Source organism: Rhinoderma darwinii, chromosome 1 (genome assembly GCF_050947455.1).
Source record: "Rhinoderma darwinii isolate aRhiDar2 chromosome 1, aRhiDar2.hap1, whole genome shotgun sequence".
NCBI classification, from domain to species: domain Eukaryota; kingdom Metazoa; phylum Chordata; class Amphibia; order Anura; family Rhinodermatidae; genus Rhinoderma; species Rhinoderma darwinii.
The window spans coordinates 397,158,970-397,184,501 of NC_134687.1; the positions used below are offsets into that span (position 1 = coordinate 397,158,970).

General features: G+C 38.5%; 1 protein-coding gene across 1 annotated transcript in view; it reads right to left on the bottom strand.

Moving 5' to 3' along the window:
* The window catches only part of CNTNAP4 (contactin associated protein family member 4), a 334,655-nt gene that overhangs the window by 36,436 nt on the left and 272,687 nt on the right, over positions 1-25,532 (bottom strand). Inside the window, exons 14-17 of the mRNA XM_075828837.1 lie at positions 23,709-23,865; positions 23,063-23,190; positions 9,168-9,338; positions 5,129-5,347 (exon numbers count right to left, since the gene is read on the bottom strand). Coding sequence (XP_075684952.1) covers positions 5,129-5,347; positions 9,168-9,338; positions 23,063-23,190; positions 23,709-23,865 — 675 coding nt within the window. The remainder of the gene's footprint in view (positions 1-5,128; positions 5,348-9,167; positions 9,339-23,062; positions 23,191-23,708; positions 23,866-25,532) is intronic.

Genomic DNA, 25,532 nt, shown 5'->3' on the forward strand with positions numbered 1-25,532 from the left:
GGGCACCAGACTATGAAGGGGCAGCAGGGTATATAGGAGTCAGCACAGATATCTTTGTTTTATCTGTTCTACATTAATATTGAACACATACTTTTACAAAGAGACATAAACTCATGCAGAGACACACACACACACACATACACATACACTGTAACATATACACATACAAACAGAGACACATACTGTATAAAAAGACACATACTGTATACACACAGAGACACATACTGTATACACACAGAGACAAATACTGTATACACACACACACACACACACACACACACACACACACACACACACACACTGTAACATATACACATACAAACACAGAGACACATACTGTATAAACAGAGACACATACTGTATACACATAGACACATACTGTATACACACAGACACACACACACACACACACACACACACAGGGACACACACACATACTGTATAAACACATACTGTATATACACATACACACATACTGTATACACACAGAGACACACACACACACACACACACACACACACACACTGGAACATATACACATACAAACACAGAGACACATACTGTATACACACAGAGACACATACTGTATACACACAGAGACACACAGACACACACAGTGTAACATATACACATACAAACACAGAGACACATACTGTATAAACAGAAACACATACTGTATACACATACTGTGTACACACAGAGACACATACTGTATACACACACAGAGACACACACACACACACACACACACACAGACACACACACACACACACACACACACACACTGTAACATATACACATACAAACACAGAGACACATACTGTATACACACAGAGACACATACTGTATACACACAGACACACACACTGTATACACACAGAGACACACACACACACACACACACTAACATATACACATACAAACACAGAGACACATACTGTATAAACAGAGACACATACTGTATACGCATAGACACACATGCTGTATACACACAGAGACACACAGGGACACACACACATACTGTATAAACACATACTGTATATACACAGACACACATACTGTACACACACAGAGACACACACACACACACACACACACTGGAACACATACACATACAAACACAGAGACACATACTGTATACACACAGAGACACATACTGTATACACACAGACACAAATACTGTATACACACAGAGACACACAGACACACACAGTGTAACATATACACATACAAACACAGAGACACATACTGTATAAACAGAAACACATACTGTATACTCATACTGTATACACACACACACACACACACACACACATACACACACACACAGACACTCACCATCTCTCCATACTGACAGGATCACAGGCTTCGTGCAGGATGGGCTGTGGGCGGTGCTTCCCCCTCTGCTCCTCGGCTATTTACTACGTGTGCAGAACAGAGCACAGAGTAGAGGCAGAGCCCAGTGGCGCCACTTACATGCTTGGAGGGGCAGCGTCCTGTGCGCTCGCACAACCCTAAGGCCGGCCCTGGCTGGCAGCATATTGGAGCAGGAAGTGCTGAGCAGATTGATATATCTATAGTTTTGTGGGAAAAGATTTGTATAACTTGAATAACTTGTAATTTATTGATCTAAATCTATCCTTATTCTGGCCTTAGGAATCCAGAGGTTAATCCTACTCAGTGATTGACAGCTATCTCTGTATGCAGAGTCACGAAGGGAAAACTGTCAATCACTTAAAAAGACCACCCTCTGGACTTTCAAACCCAGAATAAGCAGGGATTTAAATGAAAAAAAAAAGGTAATACATATTTTCCCTGCAAAACTATATATTCATCTGCTTAAAGAGGCTCTGTCACCAGATTTTGCAACCCCTATCTGCTATTGCAGCAGATAGGCGCTGCAATGTAGATTACAGTAACGTTTTTATTTTTAAAAAGCGAGCATTTTTGGCCAAGTTATGACCATTTTTGTAGTTATGCAAATGAGGCTTGCAAAAGTCCAAGTGGGTGTGTTTAAAAGTAAAAGTCCAAGTGGGCGTGTATTAGGTGCGTACATCGGGGCGTTTTTAATACTTTTACTAGCTGGGCGCTCTGAAGAGAAGTAACATCCTCTTCTCTTCAGAACGCCCAGCTTCTGACAGTGCAGATCTGTGACGTCACTCACAGGTCCTGCATCGTGACGGCCACATCGGCACCAGAGGCTACAGTTGATTCTGCAGCAGCATCAGCGTTTGCAGGTAAGTCGATCTTACCTGCAAACGCTGATGCTGCTGCAGAATCAACTGTAGCCTCTGGTGCCGATGTGGCCGTCACGATGCAGGACCTGTGAGTGATGTCACAGATCTGCACTGTCAGAAGCTGGGCGTTCTGAAGAGAAGAGGATGTTACTTCTCTTCAGAGCGCCCAGCTAGTGAAAGTATTAAAAACGCCCCGATGTACGCACATAATACACACCCACTTGGACTTTTACTTTTAAACACACCCACTTGGACTTTTGCAAGCCTCATTTGCATAACTACAAAAATGGTCATAACTTGGCCAAAAATGCTCGTTTTTTTAAAATAAAAACGTTACTGTAATCTACATTGCAGCGCCTATCTGCTGCAATAGCAGATAGGGGTTGCAAAATCTGGTGACAGAGCCTCTTTAACTCCACCTGATCTATAACATGCTACCAGAGAGAGCATGGAAAGCAACATGTCCAACAGGAGCGTAACTAGAATGTGCTTTTAAGTCCTCCCCTCTCATGATAGCCTGATAAATGAGGTACCATACATACCATCAGCAACATAAGTAGAAATTGCAGGATGAGGTCATGGGTAGCATTAAACCCTAGACCAGACCCAGATATAAATTCAGACCCTTAAAATTAATTTAGACCCCAGACCCTTAAAATAAATTCAGACCACAGATTTATAACCAAGATGATTTCTAAATCATACCCCAGGCCCCTAAATCAGACCCCAGATCAAAGCCCTAAGTTAATTCTGACCCCATATCAGATCCTTAAATGTATTTAAATGCCAGACTAGACTCCTAATCAGACCCTAGACGAGGCCCTTAAGTTAATTCAAAACCCAGACCAGACTCCTCAATTTATTCAGAACCCAGACCACTAAGTTAATTAAAACCCCAGACTAGATTTCAAAATTAATTCAGACCTCAGACCAGACTCCTAAATTAATCAAATCACAGATCTGACCCCTGTGTCAGAACCCAGATCAGACCCCTAAGTCAGACCCCGGACCAGACCCATATGCCAGACACCAGACCCTTATGTCAGACTCTAGACCAGACCCCTAAATCAGATTCCAAATTAGACTAAATAAACAACAGATATTTACTTACCTCTCCTCACTCCTAGTTTCTCTTGTCTTCAGCGCCCAGCACACAGGTCCTGACGCCAGCCAGCATCAGCACGTTGTATGTGCCGCAGTACACAACGTCCTGATGCTGGCCAGCATGAAAATCTTGTGTTCCAAGCCCTGAAGGATCCCATTTGACAGAGGGCCCCCCAGGGGCCTGGTTGCAACTGCGACTGCTGCGACCCCTATAGTTATGCCCCTAATGTGTAATGTTACAGGTTCCCTATTTAGTATTAAAGGGTAACTAAACGTTCAACAAACTTCTGACATGTCATAGTGACACGTCAGAAGTTTTGATTGGTGGGGGACCAATTGATAAAACGAAGCGGCAGAAGCGCTCGTGTGAGCGCATAGCCGCTTGGTTTTTGTTCTACTTTTTCCGGAAATCGATGTACCGGTGTACAGACTCGATAGAAAGTCTATGAGCCCGTACTCCGATACATCGGCTTTCCGGAAAAAGCCAAACAGAAATGAAGCGGCTGAGCGCTCACACAAGCGCTTCTGCCGCTTCGTTTTAGCGTTTGGTGGGGGTCTCAGTGCTCGGACCCCCACCAATCTTTAAAGTAATTGAAAAGCATTGGATACTCTTTTGAATGTAATTTTAGTAAATACGGTAAAAGGAATTTGCAGTCATAAGTAATGATATATAAAGGGAAATAATCACTTAAAGGGATAAACATAGTTAACCAATATTGTGTCCCTCAAATGCTACATTTCTTTTCAGATAAGTTTATAGCCTTCGTAGCTGTATTTACTGTACACTAGCTTCCCAGAATGATTCCTCATTTCAGTTTATTCATATTTTTATTATTTGTAGTATTATTCTTATTATTGTTATTATTATTATTTAAACAGTTTCTTCAATTATTGCACCACTGTTACAAGAAACTACTCATTCCTGCTTTAAAATCTATAGCTTACCTGTATGAGGATAAAAACACTTAATTTAACTAGATGGTACAATTAATTTTCAAGATAATTCATGGAAATAGCTGTCTTTTAATGACTATTATTCCAATAAATCAATTTCCTCTTCTTGATAAATAGGCGAACTCAAAACCAAAAAAGAGGCATTCAAGGTCAGTTAAACTTTCATGATAAATTGATTCTATTATGTCTCAGTTAATAATCACTTCTAAGTTCCTATTTAAATAAATAGGCAAATAGAGCTTTTTTCCTCACACATTCCATATGAATGATTAGGCGATCAGGAAATTCAGAGAAAAGAAACTAAAGTATGGGGCCAGATGGACTAAGACTGGTGTTTTATACGCCAGTCTTAGTCAGAAGCCTGTAGCAGTAAGATGCAACTAATTTATTAATAAATTAGTTGAATCTTGTGCTGTCCTGAGTTGGAAATCGACGTCAGCTTCGTGAATTTACACCCCTTTCTGGTGTAAAAGTTAATAAATCTCCCGTGCCATGGTGGCCCTGGCTATTTTAAGCCACACTCGTTTTTTGTAAACGTGCCGTTAGCACCTTAATAAATGAGAGCCACTATGTATAAAAGTAAACGTTAAGTCAATAGATATAAATAAATCTCTTTTAACCTTTGCAATATCTTTCCTTCAGATCCTATGTAAAATATCACAGTTGTCTATTTCAAAATTGTACCTCTTGATAAAAGATTTCCCATTTTATGCTGCCATACTGGTTTTGAGTTTACTTTGGACACAAGAAAGCCTAAAGTGGTGAACTGATCTCTGATATAAAAAATGATCAACACCCTTTTGAATATTAGAATAGTTTCATTCAAAACTTACCTATGAAAAGCTGACTATAAAGCTGTAGACGTATGTGCCCATCAGATGGAGTCATGTATGTTTTTTGGGGTAAGTTGTCCACTTGAAGAGAGGCTTCTTTAATGTTTCTCTCAGCTTTCACAAAATGCCATTGGCTGTCATTTAAATGATCTGGTGAGCTTACTCGAACCTCTATGGGGCCATTCCCAACATCAAATGAAAAAACAACATCTGTTGGAGCTGAAATTAGGGATATTTTTCAGTTCACTATATTGCTCATTTAATATACATTTTATATTTTTTTCATTACAGTCATTTTAGTTAAAATCACTTTTTGTGTTTCAATGAAATCAGCCATTAATAGTAAAAAAAAATGTATTATTATTATTATTATTAGTAACAATTTCCAAAGAGCGATTAAATTTCAGGGAGGTGCACATATAAAATAAATAAAGAGGAGTTTAAATACATAACATGAATAAACAATAAAAACATGTGCGAAAAACATGAGCCTACTGGATAAAAGACTGGTACAGGGGGAGAGAGGGCCCTGCCAACGAGAGCTTACAATCTATAAAGGGAAAGGGGAAAGAGACAGTTATTGTGGGTAGAAGCTATACAGTAGTGGAGCCAGGATTATTGCAGGTTGTAAGATTTTCTGAAGAGGTGGATTATAAAGGGGTTTACTGGTCTTTAAAAATTGTGTGCAAGTGGTTCAACTCCAGTAAGATTACTCATTACTCACTAATGTGCTGTCTGTAGCTGAAATGTCTTTTTAAGCCAGTCTCACATGTAGTCACATAACCATCCTACTGATGCTTTTCTCCTGCTTGTGTGACATTTCATACATGGAGCACATGGTTATCTCCCCTCACAACCTCCCTGTAGTGTACCGGAGGCCACACATCACATGCTTCTAATCTCCGGTGCGGCCTGATCTCCCCCTTCCTCCTGGCTGGGCAGCAGATAGAGCAGAGTTAGTGAGCTAACAGACTAGCAAAGCAGACAGTGCGTAATCACAACACTACATTACAAATTGTAATAAAGAGGCATGCAGGTAGAAACTAAAATTGAATTGAAATAGAAGCAATGTTTGTGAGAGGAGAGAACAATCATGGGAACTGTAGTCCTTCACATAGTAATCAACCCCAGAGCAAGCCTTAGCAAAATGAAAACAACATTTGTCAACAAAGGTGGGCAACATTATAAAAATGAAAATAACTACTTCTGAGCTAAGGTGGTATCATTTGGTGAGGATTCACACACATACAGTTACTGTGAAACCCCTTTAACTTGTTCCCGACATCCATATATACAGCATGAGGCGTATCTCGCAAGGGGTTGTATGGAGCGGGCTCAGGAGCTGAGCCCACTCCATATGCAGGTTGGGTTTGGAGATAACTTTGATTTTGGCTATTTAAACCCTTAGACGCCGCGGTCAATAGCGACCCCCGACATATGAGCAGCTATGCAGTTTGGACTCCTTCTGTCAACTTATTGCTTCTTAGCGATGTAATTGCAGGATGCCGATGGGTTATCATGGCAGCCGGTTAACCTAATGAAGGCCCTTAGGTCTGTCATCTTAGTTCTCCTACTCGGCACTGCCAGATAACGCTGACAGGAAAATACACTGTAATACAAAAGTATTGCAGTGTTTTAGATGAGCAATCTCGGGATTGTATGTTCAAGTTCCCTAGTGGGACTAAAAAGAGTGTAAAAAAAAAGTTATCCTCAGACAGTGGACTTGTGAGAATAAAAAAAGTATGGAGCCATTAACTGTGATTGGTAGTTCTGCTGGGAGGGTTTATTGAGGTGGAGAAAAGATAAAGAATTTGGTTTTGTCCATGCTACATTTTAGGAAGTGGGAGGCAGAGAAGGAGAAGCTTATATACTTCAGGAATTCTGGATATCAGAGAGGTAACTTTGAGGCCAGAGAGTTGAGTATCATTAACGTACAAATTGGTATTGAAAGCCATGGAATTTCATGAACAGTCCTAGTCCAAAAGTGTATATATATATATGTATATATATATATATATATATATATATATATATATATATAGAGAGAGAGAGAGAGAGAGAGAGAGAAGAGCAGGGGTCAGAGCCTTGAGGGACACCAACAGAGAAAGAGCAAGAAGAGGAGGTGATGTGCGAACGTAAGAAACAAAATGTATGGTTGGTGAAAAATTAAGAGATCCAGGTGAGAACCAAGTCTTTGACGACAACGGATGAGAACATTAGTAGTAGGAGGGGGTGGTTGACTGTGTCCAAGGCAAAGGACAGGAATAGTAAGAGGAGTACAGAGTAATGGTGTGAGGTTTTAGCAGTTAACAGATTGTTAGTGACTTCGGTTAAGGCTTCAGTGGAATGGTGGTGTCTGAAGGCAGATTGTAAGTGGTCAAAAAGAGAGTTAGATGAGAGGGAGAGAGGACAGATCAAGGTGAACATGTTTTTCAAGAAGTTTTGGGACAATGGCATATAGTAAGATGGAGTGGTAGCTGGACAGAGAGGACAGGTCAGGGGATTACTTCTTAAAGACGGGTGTGATGGTTGCATGTAAAAATGGGTATTGCCATCTTGGACATTTATGGAATATCCACAGGATATGCCATAAATTTCCGATAGATGTAAGTCCAACCTCTGGGGCCCGCACCTATCTATAGAACCACGCCCTCTGACCCCACGCGCTACTCTCAGTCGCTGGGCTTCGGCCACTGGGTGACGAGGTGGCCGTTTTTTAAAGAAACAGTTAAACACTTTTTGCTATGCTTTTTCAGAAATCCCATAGAAGTGAATGGAAGTTACAGAAACAGTGTAGCACAGTGAACTTCGCTGTTTCCAGCAGTCGGGACTTATGGAAACAGCACGGCAGGAGCCTAGCAACAGCAGCAGAAGGTGGGACATAGGTCTGGGTCCCCATTCTAGAAATAGGTGCGGGTCCCAGAGGTGTATATGCCATAAATGTTCAAGATGGGAAAACCCCTTTAAATGAAGGGAGGATGCCAGCATGACTGTTGGGAGTCATCACAAGTACTGAATCTTAAACTGAGTACAAAAATGAATTCAGCATGATGCACTGTAAATGGAAAATATGTTTACAATCTGGGGAAAGCTTATACACTATTTAATGCCACGTGCATTGCATAGTCATTGAAAGAACACCAACATGAGAATATATGTGTCAGCCACCACCCCTTACATTCTGCAATACGCATAACATAGTGTGTTAGTTTTGCCTCTTTTGATCCATTTCCCTACTCAAGAAAGTTACTAAATAGAAGCTTGTATTATGGCGCCTCCTATGATTGTATATATTTCTAATTTGTCTTTCAATTTTGTTTGTAATGAATGATTTAAGAAGAATAACATACCCAAAAAAGTACACATAACAAATATATATGCCAAAAGTCAATAAAAAATAGTATGTTGAGTAAAACATATGAAATAGTTATTCTATTCAAAATGTAAAAATGTAATTGACAGAAACCTGTTAAACCTTTAATGCCCGGTCTACACTGAGAATTTTTGTAGTGCTACTGATTGATTTTAACTATTGAGCTACAGCTGCAGTCCAAATGAATGCATTGAGTTGCATGCAATCTCGTGGACTCCAGCTGCCATTCAATAGTTAAAATCAGTAGCACTACAAAAAGTCTTATTGTAGACTTAGGCCTAAATGTTGATATTTATGTGTTTCTTAGTTCTAGAAAAAAAAACAAATGAGAACAGGTGAAATTAGTTACATAGAAGATGAGTGACAATGAGATAAAGGTGATAAGGATCAGGTTAAGCCTCTTAGAAAAGGAAAAATTGAGTGATAGATTTGGAGAAAAGCAATAGAAGGAAAAAACAATTACTGTTTCAAAACCATCAAACTCATAGTATATGTCATCCTCATTAAAGCATCAATACATATAATAACACTCGGTAAAATTGGTGAGAGTAATGACTGATGACATTGTAGTTGGTGGTAATAGAATGAGTTATACTGAATGTGTTTATTTCTTACTCATGTAAGTCATACACATTACTCAATAAAAGAAGAAGGATACAAACTTACATTCTAGTTCTATCCGAATAAAATCTTTAATTCCAAGGTTTTCCAAGAATAGTCCAGAGGGTGATGCAGTTTTGAAGAAAAAATACACGTCTGCGCTAAATTCACCATCAAAAGTAGGGAAATGCAGGTAGGATGATATTGTGTTAAATGAAGCTGCATTCCATAAACTTCCTAGACAAGAAAAAAGGATACACTATTGACTAAAACATTGTGCACAGGTCCCTTACGAGAAGAGAAAAATCAGAGGAGTCCCTATCTTTGGGACACCCATGACAATCACGAAAATGAAGTGAATGTTTCAGTTCCTTACAAAGTAAGTGGACAGTAGTTCCCGTCAGTTGGACCCCCCCCACAGATAAAGAAGTAGCGGCATATCCTAGCGATAGGCATCCATCACAGTCATTAGTCACCCATAGCCTCATATTGCATTCGCTTAACGTATACCTCATGAAAAGCTCATGAGGTATACAGAGACTTATGATGGATGCCATATAGTGACATCTGTCACCCATAGGCCTCCATGTTAAAGAAAATCATATACTGCACGGTTTTAAATGGGAACCTGTTGTATGGAATAGCGTAGCCTACTATGCTGTTTCATATTTTCTTTTGCGGTGTATGGGCCTGAAGGAGGCAAAAAGGACACTCTTTTGACCTCCATCGGTCTAATGTTACTCTTTAGACTTGTTTAGCATATATGGTGGAAGCTCACCTGTTGTACAGTACATGCTAAACATAGGGAAAAAACGGGGGCCTAGCTTTGGCAGAAACAGATATAATTAAAAAATAGCTAAATTAAATTAGAAATAACTTAACAGAAGAGGAGAATTGATAGACATGTTTCATTTTTCTTGTTTTCTTACGTTATGTTTTTATTTAGGTGTAATTTCCTTTCACATTATAACTTTGCTGGTTTTAAAAGATAAAAATTATATTTTTAAATTAGGTAATTATTGAAAAAAAATTAACACATTTTTATATGTAGTATATGCTGTTCTTATCCTTTGCTCTAGGTCAGTTAAGGCCTCAAGCACACGTCAGTGATTTTTTTTCAGTGTGCTATCCATCTTTGTAACGGATAGCACACTGACCCATTCATTTCTTTGGGACCATGCACACATCCGTTATTTTCACAGATCCGTGTGTCCGTTCTTCAAATAACAGAACATGTCCTACTCCTGTCTGTTTTTGAGGTTTCGTCTCACCCATTGTAGCCTATGGGTCCGTCAAAATAACGGACCGCACACGGAAGCCTTCCGTGTGCTGTCCGTTATTTGTGGATCCGTTGCTAAGCAACGGCAGAGCGGGCCAAATTTCCAGGCATTCCCTGTGACATGTGACAAGTTCAGCTCAATTTTACTTCCTTCCGTTTTTTTTGCGGACTGTATAAAACGTATGACATACGGAGGCACAACGGAAGCAAAATACGGAGCAACCGAACGGATGCGGAGTGAAAATGGAAACCATACAGATGTCAAATTGGACACATGGATACATTTTTTACGGCCTTGAAAACGGTGTAGGATGTGCACATGAGGCCTTAAGGGTTACTAGAAGAAGAACTGTGTTTATATACAAAAAAATATGAAATATTCTGAAAAAAAACAACTAAAAACAAAAAAGCTGTTCATTTGGTATGTTACTATCTCCTTGGTTCATGCAATTTCCCTACTTTGTAAGATATTCTCCATATCCTGTGTCCCATCGCCAGAACCAATAAATGCTAATGCACCTTGTTATAATAAAAAAGTTTCTGCTGTTTGTACTCCTAAAGTCCGACCAACTGTTAAATCACTAACATTACATCTCTCCCACAAGTTTGGATTTTATTGATTCCCTCAACTGTGACTTTATCTTTCTCATTAATCTGCTCCTATTATTACTCCCTCAAACAATAAAGGCAGCGAGCTTCTTCTTACCCATGGCTGAGATCTCAGTCTGTTATTTATGTTTAAAATACTCATGCAAGGTATTAGATCTTGGGAATGTACTAAATGCTTTTTCTCTGTTTTCTTCCTTCTTTTACCTTAAGTCTCCTTCCCATATGAGAGGTGATATCAGCACATTTATCTTACTGACAATGGACTTATAAACGAATGTTAACACAAGAAAAATCACTTTTTTCCCCTTCTTAAAAAACATTGAAAATGATAAAAATCTACAAATTCGACAAAGATGTGGCTTTCAAACCCAATATATTGCCTCTAGTAATAAGGATTTTAAGCTTTAAAACTTTCCTTCAGTGTATTCATTAAACAAGGATCTATAAAAATCATTTCACTAAATCAGTGAGAATGAATCTGTTAGTTGTGTATACTGAACAAACCTTTTTTTGTGTGTTTGCGCTATTTTCTAGGCTCAAATATTTAAATTCACATCGCTCGGTTTTAGCATACTTTTTTTATATTATTATATTATTTATATTATTATTATATGTGTGAACATTGGGGGCCAGTATATATAGTTCATAATAACTAAATAATCCCTTCAGGGAGAATCAATTTTGGCATTAACCCTTTCAGGACCAGACTAATTTTCATTTTAATGCTTTTGTTTTTTCCTCCCCGCCTTTAAAAGGTCATAGCTCTTTTACTTTTTCATTGACAGCCATCTGAGGGCTTCATTTTTACGGGGCAAGTTTTACTTTCTAATGGTACTATTTAATATTATGTGTGATGTACCGGGAAGCTGGAAAATAATTTAGAATGGGGTGGAATTTGGAAAAAAAAGTAGTTCCTTTATTTCCTTATGGGTTTCGTTTTTTACAGTGTTCACTGTACGGTGAAAATGACATGTTATCTTTATTCTGCGTGTCAGTACGAACACAGTGATACCAAATTTATATTGTTTTTGTTATGTTTTAGTACCATTTTGGGTAATGTCCGGCATTTCGATCACTTTTTATTCAATTTCTTGGAGGGGTTGAAGTGGCAAAAAAACTGCGACTTGGCCATGTTGACTTTTTTTCTCCGCTACAACGTTCACCGTATTGGATAAATATTTTTATGTTTTTTAGTTTGGCCATTTTTAGACGTGGGGATACCTAGTATGTTTATGTTTATTATTGTTTATTGATTTTTATATGTGATCCATGGAAAGGGGTGATTTGAATTTTTATATATTTTTTAAAACTTTTATTTAGCCCCCCCAAAGGGGCTTGAACCTGCGATTATTAGATCACATATGCCATAGACTGCAATATCACAGTATTGAATAAAACCCCACATCTGACACAGGCATCTGAGGGGTTAACTGCTTGTGATCAGATTTTTCTGTTCGCAAGCATTGATGCTGGGTCTCTGCTGTGCAACACAGCAGAGACCCGGCAGGTAAGGAGCCCGCTCTGCTTCTGAGCGGGCACCATATTTAAATACCCTTTCCCGACGTAAATCGCCGGTGGAGTGATGGAAAAGGGTTAAAGGGAATGTCCGTGCATGGGGCAGTTTTTTATACTGATGACCTATCCTATTAAGTGAATAGGAGCAGAACTGCAGTACTGCAGCACAGCCACTATACAGTGTATGGAGCAATCTACTTCCGACACCGGCCACTGCATATCATCCGGTGTCTTGAGGCAGCCGGAGCAGCTGATTGATGCAGGGTCCTGGTGTCGGACCCCCGCAGATCATATACTGTCGACCTTTCCAGTGGTTAGGTCATCAGTATGAAAAATTGCCCTGTGCCGAGATAACCCCTTGAAAGAGTCACTTCAGGGGAAAACAAAATGTAATTCTTCCCGCTGTCTAATTTGAGGAGACCTGTACTATCAATGGCATGTTATAGTTAGTGGAACTGTTGTAGAATTTGGATTGGTGCCCAGTAGCTTCATGGTTGCAGAGATCCTTGCTCTCCCCTACTAGGCCGCAGCTGAAGCCTCTGCTGTCCATAACAACAGAGTAGTGATGTCATGAGTTACATGCGAGTCAGTGTAGGTAATATACTCCAGCAACATCATATAATTTTACTATAATGACCTTCCTTTGCAAGATACCACTAGGACACCAGTGATGATAGGACTGTTAACTCCATAATACTGAAGGTATTTTGAACCAAACAATTTTTTAAGTTTTTCCATCGCCACATTCAAGGAACTATAGCTTTTGGATTTTTCCCTTGACATAGCCGTATAAGGACCTGTTTTTTGCGGGACAAGTTGTATTTTTTAATAGCACCATTTTGGGGTACATAGAATTTATTAAATACTTTTATTAACTTAGAAAAGAAATTGCCAATTCGTCATTCTTTTTTGCGTCTTAAATTATGCTGTTTTCAGTGTGGTATAAATAACATAATAACTTTATTCAGTGGGTTGTTACAATTGCGGCAATACCAAATTTATATCTTTTTTTATGTTTACTAATTTGACACATTAAAAACACCTTCTTTTTAATTATTTATTTTTGTGTCGCCATATTTTAAGAGCCATACCATTTTTATTTTTCTGCTAACATAGCTGTATAAGGGATTTTTTTTGCGGGATGACTTTTAGTTTATATTGGCACCATTTAGGAGTACATACGACTTTTTGATACATTTTGATAATTTTTTTATCACATTTGTTTGAAGGCAGGATGAACAGAAAACAGCGATTCTGGAATTGTTTTTTATTTAATTTTTTTTAAAGGGCTCACCGTGCAGGTTAAATAATATAAAAATGTTATAGGGTTTTTAGGGTCAATACGGATACGGAAACAACTGTTTTTCATAACCAAGCATTTTAGGGAGAAATTGGGTTTTCATTTTTTTTTACTTGAGATTTTTAGTTATTTATTATTAACTTTATTAAACTTTTTTAACTTTTTTTAAGTCCCACTAGGGGACTTCACTTCTGTATTGCAGTATATTATTGCCTGTCAGTGTAAAACGGACAAGCATCTGTTAGGCCATGCCTCAGGCATTCACTAAAGGCAGGCCCCCGGCTGCCATAAATACCATCGGTACATACGCAATCGCATCACTGGTGTTGCCGACGGGGTGAGAGAGGGAGCCCTCTCCCTCTAAAACTACTTAGATGCTGCAGTCACTATTGACCGCTGCATCTAAGGGATTAAACGGGTGGGATTGATGCTGATTTCGATCCTGCCCGCTAGAGCAGGTCTGCTCCAAACCCACAGCTACCTCCGGTAGCTGAGAGCAGGGAGTCTTTACTCCTCTCGGCGGCGCTATTGAATTCTGATGCAGCGCTGTAAAAAGGCTACTGAATCAGAATAAAGCCAGTTAGTGACCACCGTAAAAACTACTATTGGCGGTCACTAACGGGTTAAAGGGGTATTCCAGGCTTTAAATTGTGCTCAGTTGTTTCTGTCAGCCCCTAATACTTTGAATGGAGCGGCCCCGCAATGCCGCTCAATTTAAACTCCTCCTAGTCTCTGTCTTGAGTCGATTGTGGGGATCACAGCGGTCGGGCCCCCACCGCCCTAGCATTTTTCATTTACTTAGTAGATAGGTGAATAGACTAAAGGCTAGAAAACCTTTTTAAGATGGATAAATACCTAAGTTGAATGTTTGCTCTTGGCTACTAACATTGCAGTGGATATAGTGAATAAAAGAATTGGCAGAGAAACAGCTTTACATCTTTTTCTTCAGCTATTTTTTGGGAAGTTCTACTATGTCAGAAAATAATTACCATAAAAACATGTAAGGGCATGACCACACATGGCGGAATTCCTCCGCAACTGTCCGCATCAATGCCGCACCTAATCCGGGTTGCGGATTACGGCTGCGGATCTGCACAAAATGTGCAGAAAATTGATGCGGACTAGCTGCTGCGGACTGCGGGAAAAGTGCTTCCCTTCTCCCTATCAGTGCAGGATAGAGAGAAGGGACAGCACTTTCCCTAGTGAAAGTAAAAGAAATTCATACTTACCGCCCGTTGTCTTTATGACGCGTCCCTCCTTCGGCATCCAGCCCGACCTCCCTGGATGACGCGCCAGTCCATGTGACCGCTGCAGCCTGTGCTTGGCCTGTGATTGGCTGCAGCCGTCACTTACACTGAAACGTCATCCTGGGAGGCCGGACTGGAGACAGAAACAGGGAGTTCTCGGTAAGTACGAACTTCATTTTTTTTTACAGATACATGTATATTGGGATCGGTAGTCACTGTCCCGGGTGCAGAAACAGTTACTGCCGATCGCTTAACTCTTTCAGCACCCTGGACAGTGACTATTTACTGACGTCTCCTAGCAACGCTCCCGTCATTACGGGAGCCCCATTGACTTCCTCAGTCTGGCTGTAGACCTAGAAATACATAGGTCCAGCCAGAATGAAGAAATGTCAAGTAAAAAAAGCAAGACGCATCCGCAGCACACATGACATGTGCATGACAGCTGCGGACTTCATTGCGGAACTTTGAATCTCCATTGAAGTCAATGGAGAAATTCCGCCATGAGTCCGCCACTGCTCCGCAACAGACAGAGCATGCTGCGGACACCAAATTCCGCTCCGCAGCCTATGCTCCGCAGCGGAATTGTACGCATCGTGTAAACGAACACTGCTAAATTAAAGTGAAAGTCAATGTAGAAACGGCTCCGCTGCGGATTAACGCTGCGGAGTGTCCGCAGCGGAATTTAAGTGCAATTCCGCCATGTGTGAACCCGCCCTAACAAGCGCAAAAGGACCTGTCCTCTCCTGGTATGTGTTGATATGATCCTGCACCAAAAGAAGAAACCTCTTGTGGAGGTTTTCTACGTCTCTATGTTCCTCGTGCATTTCTAAATGTACATTCCCAATATAACATTGGCACGTTGCAATTAAGATAGGTTGTCCTAAACTCCACTGTCACAAAGAAATGATGGAAGTGGCACGTAAATGTACAGTAATTATGTTCTATTGATTACATTTATTTTTACTTACCATTTTCATGCAAATATTTCCTAGCTCTTTCATTCCTTACTGTACCTTAAATTATCTTAGCAACGTCTTTGCTAGCTTATAAAAAAAACATCACTAAATCATTATTTGACGTTTTTGTCTTTTTTTTTTTTAGTTTATCTTCTGAAACGTAACATCTTTTCAAAGACTTTTCATGTAACTTGAGTCTGTCTTACTTTTTTTTTATCTTGTTCCATAAATGCATGAATCATTATCCTCTAAGTGCTTTTTATTTTTGCCCTGTATTTGACTGTGAATTGCTGCTGCTCTAAACCTTTACTTCATAGAAAATGTTATTCATGTATTATCTATTTCTTGTTACATAACGTTGAGACTAATTTTTGCAGACATTGTGAAATAAATGTAGTCAAGTAATCTAGCATCCAATAGTCCAGTATTTGTTTCCATGGCAGAACTGCTTGATAATCTTGTACAAAGAATGACCTTAGATAAGAAGCAAGAACAACCCAGTGATTAAAAACATGGTGCTAGTAGCTTTATGTTAAAAGTGATTTTACACGGGCAGATATCACCCGTGTTTACTACTTTTAAATCAGGCGCCGATCGACAATACAGCTTGTCGATCGCCGCTCGTTTCTACCTTTAAACCGAGCAATGATCTTTTAGTATGGGGACGAATGATCGTTACTACGATCGCTGATCCCCATGCAATTGCATCATGTCAGCAGAATCTCCCTCTTTATGTTTTTTCGCTGAATAAAAGATGCGATCAGCCGATGATTGAGCGATCTTTTACTTACACAGGGCAATAATCGGGAATGAGTGTTCATATGAACACTCATTCATCAAATTATTGATCTGTGCAAAAGGGCCTTGCTGCAATTTGAGTCAAGTTTGGTGGTACCTACTGACAATCTAATTTTAGTCAGGATAAACGTTGGTTGTGGTGAATTTCGATTAAAAAATTTCAGAAGTATACCTAGACAATCTGGACCGTGACACATGCATCCTTTTTAAAGTTTATCTCTAGTTTGGATTTTAGTGGGATCAAGAGTTAACATGCCTTTTGGGAGCCAGTATAATTTCTAGCGGCCTTTATATAAAATAGAAGTATGTACGGTATGACAGCAAATAAATAAGATAATTGGCACATCCTAAGGCTACGTTCGCACAAACGTGGCCAACCACGGATGTGAAAAACTGCAATTTTTCACGTATGAGGTGCACCCATGCGTCTGGGACGCGTTGACTCGAGTCTATGGAACGATGCTTGAAGAGCAAAAAAATAGGACATGTCCTATTTTTTCACGGACCCTTCATACGTTCCGTTGAAACAACGGTCGTGTCAACAGCCCTATTGAAATCCATGAGTCCGTGTGACGGCCGTGGCTTTAACGGCTGTCACACGGACGTGATACACGCTCGTCTAAATGAGTCCTAACTCCACTCATTATTATCCTGCAGGCAGATACCAGACCTCAAGACAATCCTATGCTCTCAGCCTGAGTAAAGACCGTTCATGATAAAAAAATCTTTGCTTTGATTAAGACGCTACACATGAAACATGTAGCCCATTTCTTATTCCTGGATTTGTGTACTTTTTTTTAATATGGCATAGTAAAACTTTAGCTTTTTTAACTGAGGAGTTGCTGTACTATGCCCTATTCACACTACAGTATATGTATAAAAGTGACCATACTGTCTCTCCATACATGTGCTCATTTGTAAATTAAAAAGTCAGGTTAGATATGAAATGATCGTATATATGTTGCTTATCAGGACAGAGAAAATAATCTAGGACTGCCTCAGAGCATTCTAGGAAATAGTTTGTCATATGGCGAGCTGATCAGATATCACACTTATTCTTTACTTCACAGTAGGATTACCATGGATCTCTAATGAAAAGAGTATGTGCACTTTTAAACTTTTTTTTTTTTACATGTCTTCATTATCAGTTGGGTCCGTGAGTCAAGGTCACCCACAAATCCCTATAATAAAGGTGATGCTGCACTCTAGCAAGCACTGTGGTCTGCATTTTAAAAATTATATGGAGGAAGCTAACAGCAATAAAGGACTATACCCAACTTGACATTTATGGCATATCCAGCTTGTTCTGCTATTTACGTAACTCCCATAGAAGTAAGGGACGCGCACATGCACGGAACCACCTCTACATTCCCTGCCTGGATACGGTGGACGGCGGACACCCAATCTAGAAGTCCTGGAGATAGGTGTGGATGACAGGCACACAGACATCTCATTCTTCCTAATTCACCAAGATAAAGTTGTTTTTATTTTCTGCGATGATAGATATTTTTGTGGAGCTGCAGCCCGGTCACAGTCACTGTCTTTACAGGCCTGTTAACTCACATTACACTTTAAACTCTCAGCCCTCCCCTCGTCCCTGTTAGTACACACTCCTTTCACAGAGCAGAAAGAGAGAGACTGTATGCTTGAATCAGTGTTGAAACTGCATTAATAACAGGTCATTATTAACTAGTCAGTTCGCTCTACATACACACAGACAACTTGCCTTTCCCTGTTATAGTGAGATATTCAAGTTATTTTAGCTCTATAGCTTTCATTCGTTATTTTCTAGTCATTTATTTCTCTTTCAGCCAGTAGGATTTGAAGAACTAAATTAAATAAGTTCTCCTCCTACTCTGCCCCATATTAAAATGAATAGGGTGTGCTGCCTGCAAATGAATGAAGCTAATAAACATCATATAGCACTCATTTCTTAACCACTTGAGTACCAAGCCTATTTTCAGGTTTCCATTTTTGATTACACCTCCCTACCTTTTTTCCTGATTCCCTTCTCCCTACCTTTTTTATATTTCCGTTGACATAGCCATATGAGGTTGTTGTGTCCGCGGTAGCTGACCGCCGGCACGCTGTACTTATCGTCAGCCGGGACAGCGGGACACTAAGAGCTTGTTGGCATCTCCCTCCCAGGAGACGCCACCTCACGCGGCTGCACTCTCCTGCCTCTAGGGTGTGTGCGCTCGTCCCCGTCCTTAAAGGACCAGCGCGCGCACCAACTAAATGTTCCCTAACCTATCACATTACTTCCTGGACTATATAAAGGGCTCTGCCCTTCCACTCCTTGCCTGAGCGTTGTTGGTGTATTCCCAAGTTATTCTTGCAAATTGTCCCTTAGTTGTTATCCTGCTCCCAGTGTTCCTGCATCCTACTACCTGTATCCTGTGTCCCGTAACTGATCTTGTTCCTAAGTCGTATCTAGTGTTGGAGTCGTGTTGTCATCTTCCACGTTCCGTGTCATCTGCCACGTCTGGTATCACTTGCCACATCTGATATCATCTGCCACGTCTGATATCATCCACCATGTCTGATATCATCTGCCACGTCTGGTGTTATCCGACATGTCTGGTACATTTGCAGCGTCTGGTGTCATCTGCCACTTCAAGCATCACCTGTACCACGTGTCTGCTACTCCGAGCATCTGTCTGAACATCCTCCTAGGTATTCTTACCACAGAGATTGTTAATGACTGTAGTTTGGCCAGCTGCTACTCCACTACGGCGGAGTGGCCTATTGGGTCCAAATACCCCACAGGCGTGACAGATGGCTTGTTTTTTGCGAGACAAGTTGTATTTTCTGATGGTACCATTTAATGTACCATATAATGTACTAAAAAGTGTTTAACCCCTTATTGACCAGCCTATTTTAGGCCTTAATGACCAAGCAATTTTTCTATAGTCGCATTTAAAGAGCTATAACTATTTTATTTTTCAGACGACGTAGCTGTATAAGAACTTATTTTTTGCGGAACAAGTTGTATTTTTTAATAGCACTATTTTGGGGTACATATAATTTATTGATTAACTTTTAAGAAGGTTTTTTAGGAGGGGAGAGAAAAAAATCTGGAATTTCGCCATTCTGTTTGCATCTTAAATTTACGCTTTTTACCGTATGGTATAAATAACATAATAACTTTATTCAGCGGGTCGTTATGATTGTTGCGATTCCAAATTGATATAGTTTTTTTATGTTTTTCTACTTTTACACAGTAAAAACACTTTTTTTTTCAAAATTGTTTGTTTTTGTGTCGCCATATTTTAAGAGCCATAACTTTTATTTTTCTGCTGACATATCTGTATGAGAGATTTTTTTTTGTGTGTGACGACTTGTAGTTTTTATTGGTACCATTTAGGAGTACATACAACTTTTTGATCACTTTTTATCAAATTTTTTTGAAGGCAGGATGAACAGAAAGCAGCAATTCTGGCACTGTTTTTTATTTTCGATTTTACGGCGTTCACCTTGCGGGGAGTAAATAATGTAATAGTTTTATAATTGGGGTCATTACGGACGCGTTGATACCAAATATGTTTGACTTTTTAACTTTATTTTTCATAATAAAGCATTTTGTAAGGGAAAAAAGTGGGTTTTTCAATTTTCTTGTACTATTTATTTTATATTTATTTATTTATTTATTATAAAGTTTATTAAACTTTTTAAAACTTTTCAAAAACCACCCCAATCCAGATGCCAGTAAAGCTCCTCCTAAGCTTCCTCTGGGTGGTAGCTGCAGAAAGCCAGAGCATTATGTTTTAAATCTATGATTATGTAGAGGATTTGGAACTGTGTATCAGAAAAACAGGGTTCTGACTATTATCAAGGAATTCTAACAAATTAATCAGCACAGGATTTTGGACCTAAAAATTCAATGGTGTTAAAAGGTTAAAATTCACTTTATGGCTTATTTATCGAGGAATTTGCAGCTCACTAATGTTATCACTGGGTCAGTCTTTATTTTCTTTTGCCAATGTTTTAGAATATAGCACTATTGTGTGCCAAAGAAGTAATTCCAATTATTTTCTATTAATATTGTAATTAATATTTGTAATGTCCCAGGTTTATTTGTTACAGGCTTATAGTTAGTAAAAAATTGCAATTTATAAAAGCTTTTTTTTTTTTTTTTTTACATTCTTCAACATACGTGCACATACTCTTTACTGTCAAATACTACCTACATATCTCAAATTACTGGTCGGTTGTCTATTATCTCTTCTACACATTACAAATTCTAAAATGAATAATCTATAGAGCACACAATATCCAAGGTCAGGAAATGCTAATCGACTTTTTGTATCTTTAGTAAGTATTTTGAGTTAGTGGCTTATAATTATTCTGAATTCTTCAGTAAGAAAGCTACAATTCAAGAATCAAATGGATTTTAACAAACGTAAACAATCCATTTACTTAACTCTTTAATGACAGAGGTACTTTTGGTATAAGAGCAGAGTTTATCATCTTTTCATATGTGCTGACTTAATTGCTATAACTTTTTCAACTTTTAGTCTAGTACAGTCATTTTTCAGTTTTTTTTTAAACTAAAAGAGGTTCCTTTATGTACCAATTTATATGCTCTATCCCTGACTTTTCATATAATTAAGCTTTAAGCATGTGAAGTTAGATAGGTAGAAAAAAATGACTTTTTCACATTCTTGTCTGTTTATTAATCATAAAGCATTCATAAAGCAGAATTTAGGTTAGGGGTTAGCTTGTGTGGTTTGTGTGGGATTGCAAAACTTTGTTATATATGGATTTACTTTATTGTTTTAATTGAAAAAAAAATTATACATATATGTGTATATATATATATACATAAGAAACACAAAAGTTTGATCAGCACATTCCAGCAAAACGAAACAAAACATGTATGCAGGTGCAAAAACGCCTGCGACTGCAAATTTATACAGCACACAAGAAAATGGTGACAGCACACTGCGAACACTAATGTCACCTAAACCACTAAATATAAATAAATATGCATTAATGCTAAATCTACTTCCAATAGGGAGGTACTTAGCGCACACTTTGATCAAATTGTGTGAGGCCACCTGCCACGACAAGGCGTCCTCTATAAGGTGGGTCCCTAACGCTGCTCATACACCCAGAACTGGGACTAAACCTTCATATATCTGGGGATGGTAGGAACCAGCATTATGCTAGTTAAAATCACCCAGGGCAAAATAGGAGGAGTGCAAGAACAAAAAACTGTAAGCAGTCACTAAACCCACATATATGCAATACATAAGAAACACAAATATTTAGGTGGCATTAGTGTTTCTTATGTATTGCATGTGTGGGGTTAGTGACTGCCTCCATTTTTTGATCTTGCTTTTAATTAGTATAATGCTGGCTCATATATAGTTTTGTCTCAGAATGTCCCCAAAAAGGAAAGAAAGGATTTTTGGGGACATGATTTTTACACTACATTATGTATTTCTCATTTAACAGAGTGACATAGCAGCCATAGTTAAAGGAGAAAAAAATCTTGATATTGAGACAACTATCCCAAATCTGTGCTGGGTGTAATATGACTTTGCAGCTCTGACACAGTGACAGCATACCATCACATGATCTGTTATGTCATCACTGGGACCTAAGCAGCACTGTGTACATTGCAATAAAGAAGGCAAAAACTGTTTAAAATCCATTTTGCCTTTTTTTAGATGGTGCCTAGCTGTCTCGGGTACCAAGACCACAGGTGTCACCTCTGTCCTGCAGTGAGCTCAAAAATGATGCTGCCCTGCACAATGCAGCACCAAAAGATCATTCAAGTGTTAAGGGATGTTACTCAGAACGTTACAGGCTATTTCATGTTCAACGTTTATTGTATTTCTTTTTACTAATTGCCTTTTTTTATGAAGAAAACATAAAGCATGAGATGGTAGTTCCTGCTCTGGGTCCCAAGAAAAAATATTGATGACACAATCACTGATTGGGCTTCAGCAGAGATACTTTGGGTCATATAGTTAGGGTTTGTTCACATCAGCGTTGGGCTTCCGTTCATGGGTTACATTCAACCTTTCTGTCTGAGGAACTGATGAACGGAAAGCCAAATGGAAACCATAGCTTCCATTTGCATTACCATTGACTTCAATGGCAATGCTTCCGTTGCAGTTGGTTTCCATTTGTTTCCGTTACGTAAGGTTTCCGTTTTTTTTAGCGGAAACAATAGCGTAGTCGATTCAATATCTTGAATAAAACATCTACCAGGTCAGTAAGCATAGAACACATTGGACTGTACTTACTATCTCCCCAGCATAGCAGAGGACCAAGTTTATAAGCAGCTTCTGAATGTGGCCTGTCAGTATCAGTAATCACAATCTGGGTCATTGGTAGGTGATCTTTATTGGACAGGAATCCTTTGTCGTTTGACCTGAAAATGTAAAAATGTTACTAGATTTATTTGAATTAAAATGAATTCCGTCAAATCTCATCTAATGTTCTTTATTTCATAAAGCTCTATACAGCATATAATAACTAATTGATTTGGTTAAGGGGGATGTCTCACCAGAGGCAACTACTTTCAGATTGGAGCTTCCAATCCTGATAACAGTGGTTTCAGTTTCTGTCACCCATAGCAAACAGTTGATTTTGCCGGGGCAAGTCATGGCCAGACAGACTTTTCTGCTAATAGAGTGGCCCTCTGCTCTGGCACAAAGATACAGGGGGCCCCACTCTCTAATGTCTATATGCCCTAATCTTCATGAGACAACCCCTTTAGAAAATATAACAATGCAATATTAGATTACATGCATCAAAGTTTACTAAAATTGTGCTAAATTCCAGATGGTTGTAATGCAGATATATTAATTATACAATATATTATTATATTTAGCGATGTATATTGCTAGAAACAATTGCATTACAGTCTTCATAGGATAGGGATATTACCATTCACTTTTGTCAGCATCACAATTGCAATAATGTTGGGAATCCACACAATTTCCTTCAAGTCCACATGCACATTTGTTTACATTTGGCAAGGAACCAGTCCAATAAGTATGAGTCTGATTATTACGTCCAACCCACCAAGTGAAGGGGATGTTGCCTAGAGTAAAAATATACTTTTATATTTTTTTGTGAGCATATTTATATCTCCATAAAATATAACATATTTGATAGCTGACTCAGCTAACATGACTTATCAAAATTCTAATTATATTTACCGTAAAAAATATCTATCTATATACTATCTCATATGTATTTATCTACTATCTCATACCTACCTATCTATCTATCTATCTATCTATCTATCTATCTATCTATCTATCTATCTATCTATCTATCTATCTATCTATCTATCTATCTATCTATCTATCTATCTATCTATCTATCTCATATCTATCTATCTATCTATCTATCTATCTATCTATCTATCTATCTATCTATCTATCTATCTATCTATCTATCTATCTATCTATCTCATATCTATCTATCTCATATCTATCTATCTATCTATCTATCTATCTATCTATCTATCTATCTATCTATCTATCTATCTATCTATCTATCTATCTATCTATCTATCTATCTATCTATCTCATATCTATCTATCTATCTATCTATCTATCTATCTATCTATCTATCTATCTATCTATCTATCTATCTATCTATCTATCTATCTATCTATCTATCTACTATCTCATATCTATCTATCTACTATCTCATTATCTATCTATCTATCTATCTATCTATCTATCTATCTATCTATCTATCTATCTATCTATCTATCTATCTATCTATCTATCTATCTATCTATCTATCTATCTATCTATCTATCTATCTATCTGTCTACCCTACTGTATTTAGCAAGGCAACAACTGCCTGTGAAGTTATTACCATAGATCTAGAAACAAACATGCAATCAGAGACCAAAATTTTGTACTATGGCAACTCTACATTCATCTTGTGAAACCTGTATTGCATACTCGTACATAATTGTGGATTTTTATATGTGGATTTACTAAGATTTTAGTTCTTTGACTGAATTAGAAAAATTCATTTTGAGAAAGTCCCGGATTAATATAGAGAATCAATTATAATCCAAATGTGTGTGTGTGTATACACACACACACACACACACACACACACACACACACATGCACGCACGCACGCACACACACACACACACACACATATATATGTAAAAATAATTTCAAACACAAGCAGGACTATACAGTAGTGGACAGACAGGTGCATGCCTCAGGACCTCAACCTCCAGGCCCTTTTTAATGGACAACTCTGAAAGGAATAGGCAGCACTTCATACGATTCAGGGGAACAAGTGATACTTTATTTATAAATGTATATATGTCACTTATCAGACCACACATGAAATGTGTTTTAATGGCTTTGGGAAAAGCATAGCAGATAAAGACTGAATAAATTTCAGAAGCACACAATTTTATGATCAGTAGTGCAAGGGTTCTCTACTGTAAGAGCACTGAGACTATGGAACTCTCCCCCACAAGTTGGTATCATTGGTAATTTGTTCAAAGACTTTAAAATGCATATGGAAGTCTTTTTGGTAAAAAAAAATAATTACTGGCTATTTGTATTTGATCGCTTGACTGGGTGATTTCTTTAACTCCACATACATTGAATTCATACATGTTTACATTATGTAAATGCTAAATAACACTATATACTATGATTTAAGAGGGGTATATTAGGGTGCATAGTGTATCCTCAAATATATAGTTACATTTACAACCTT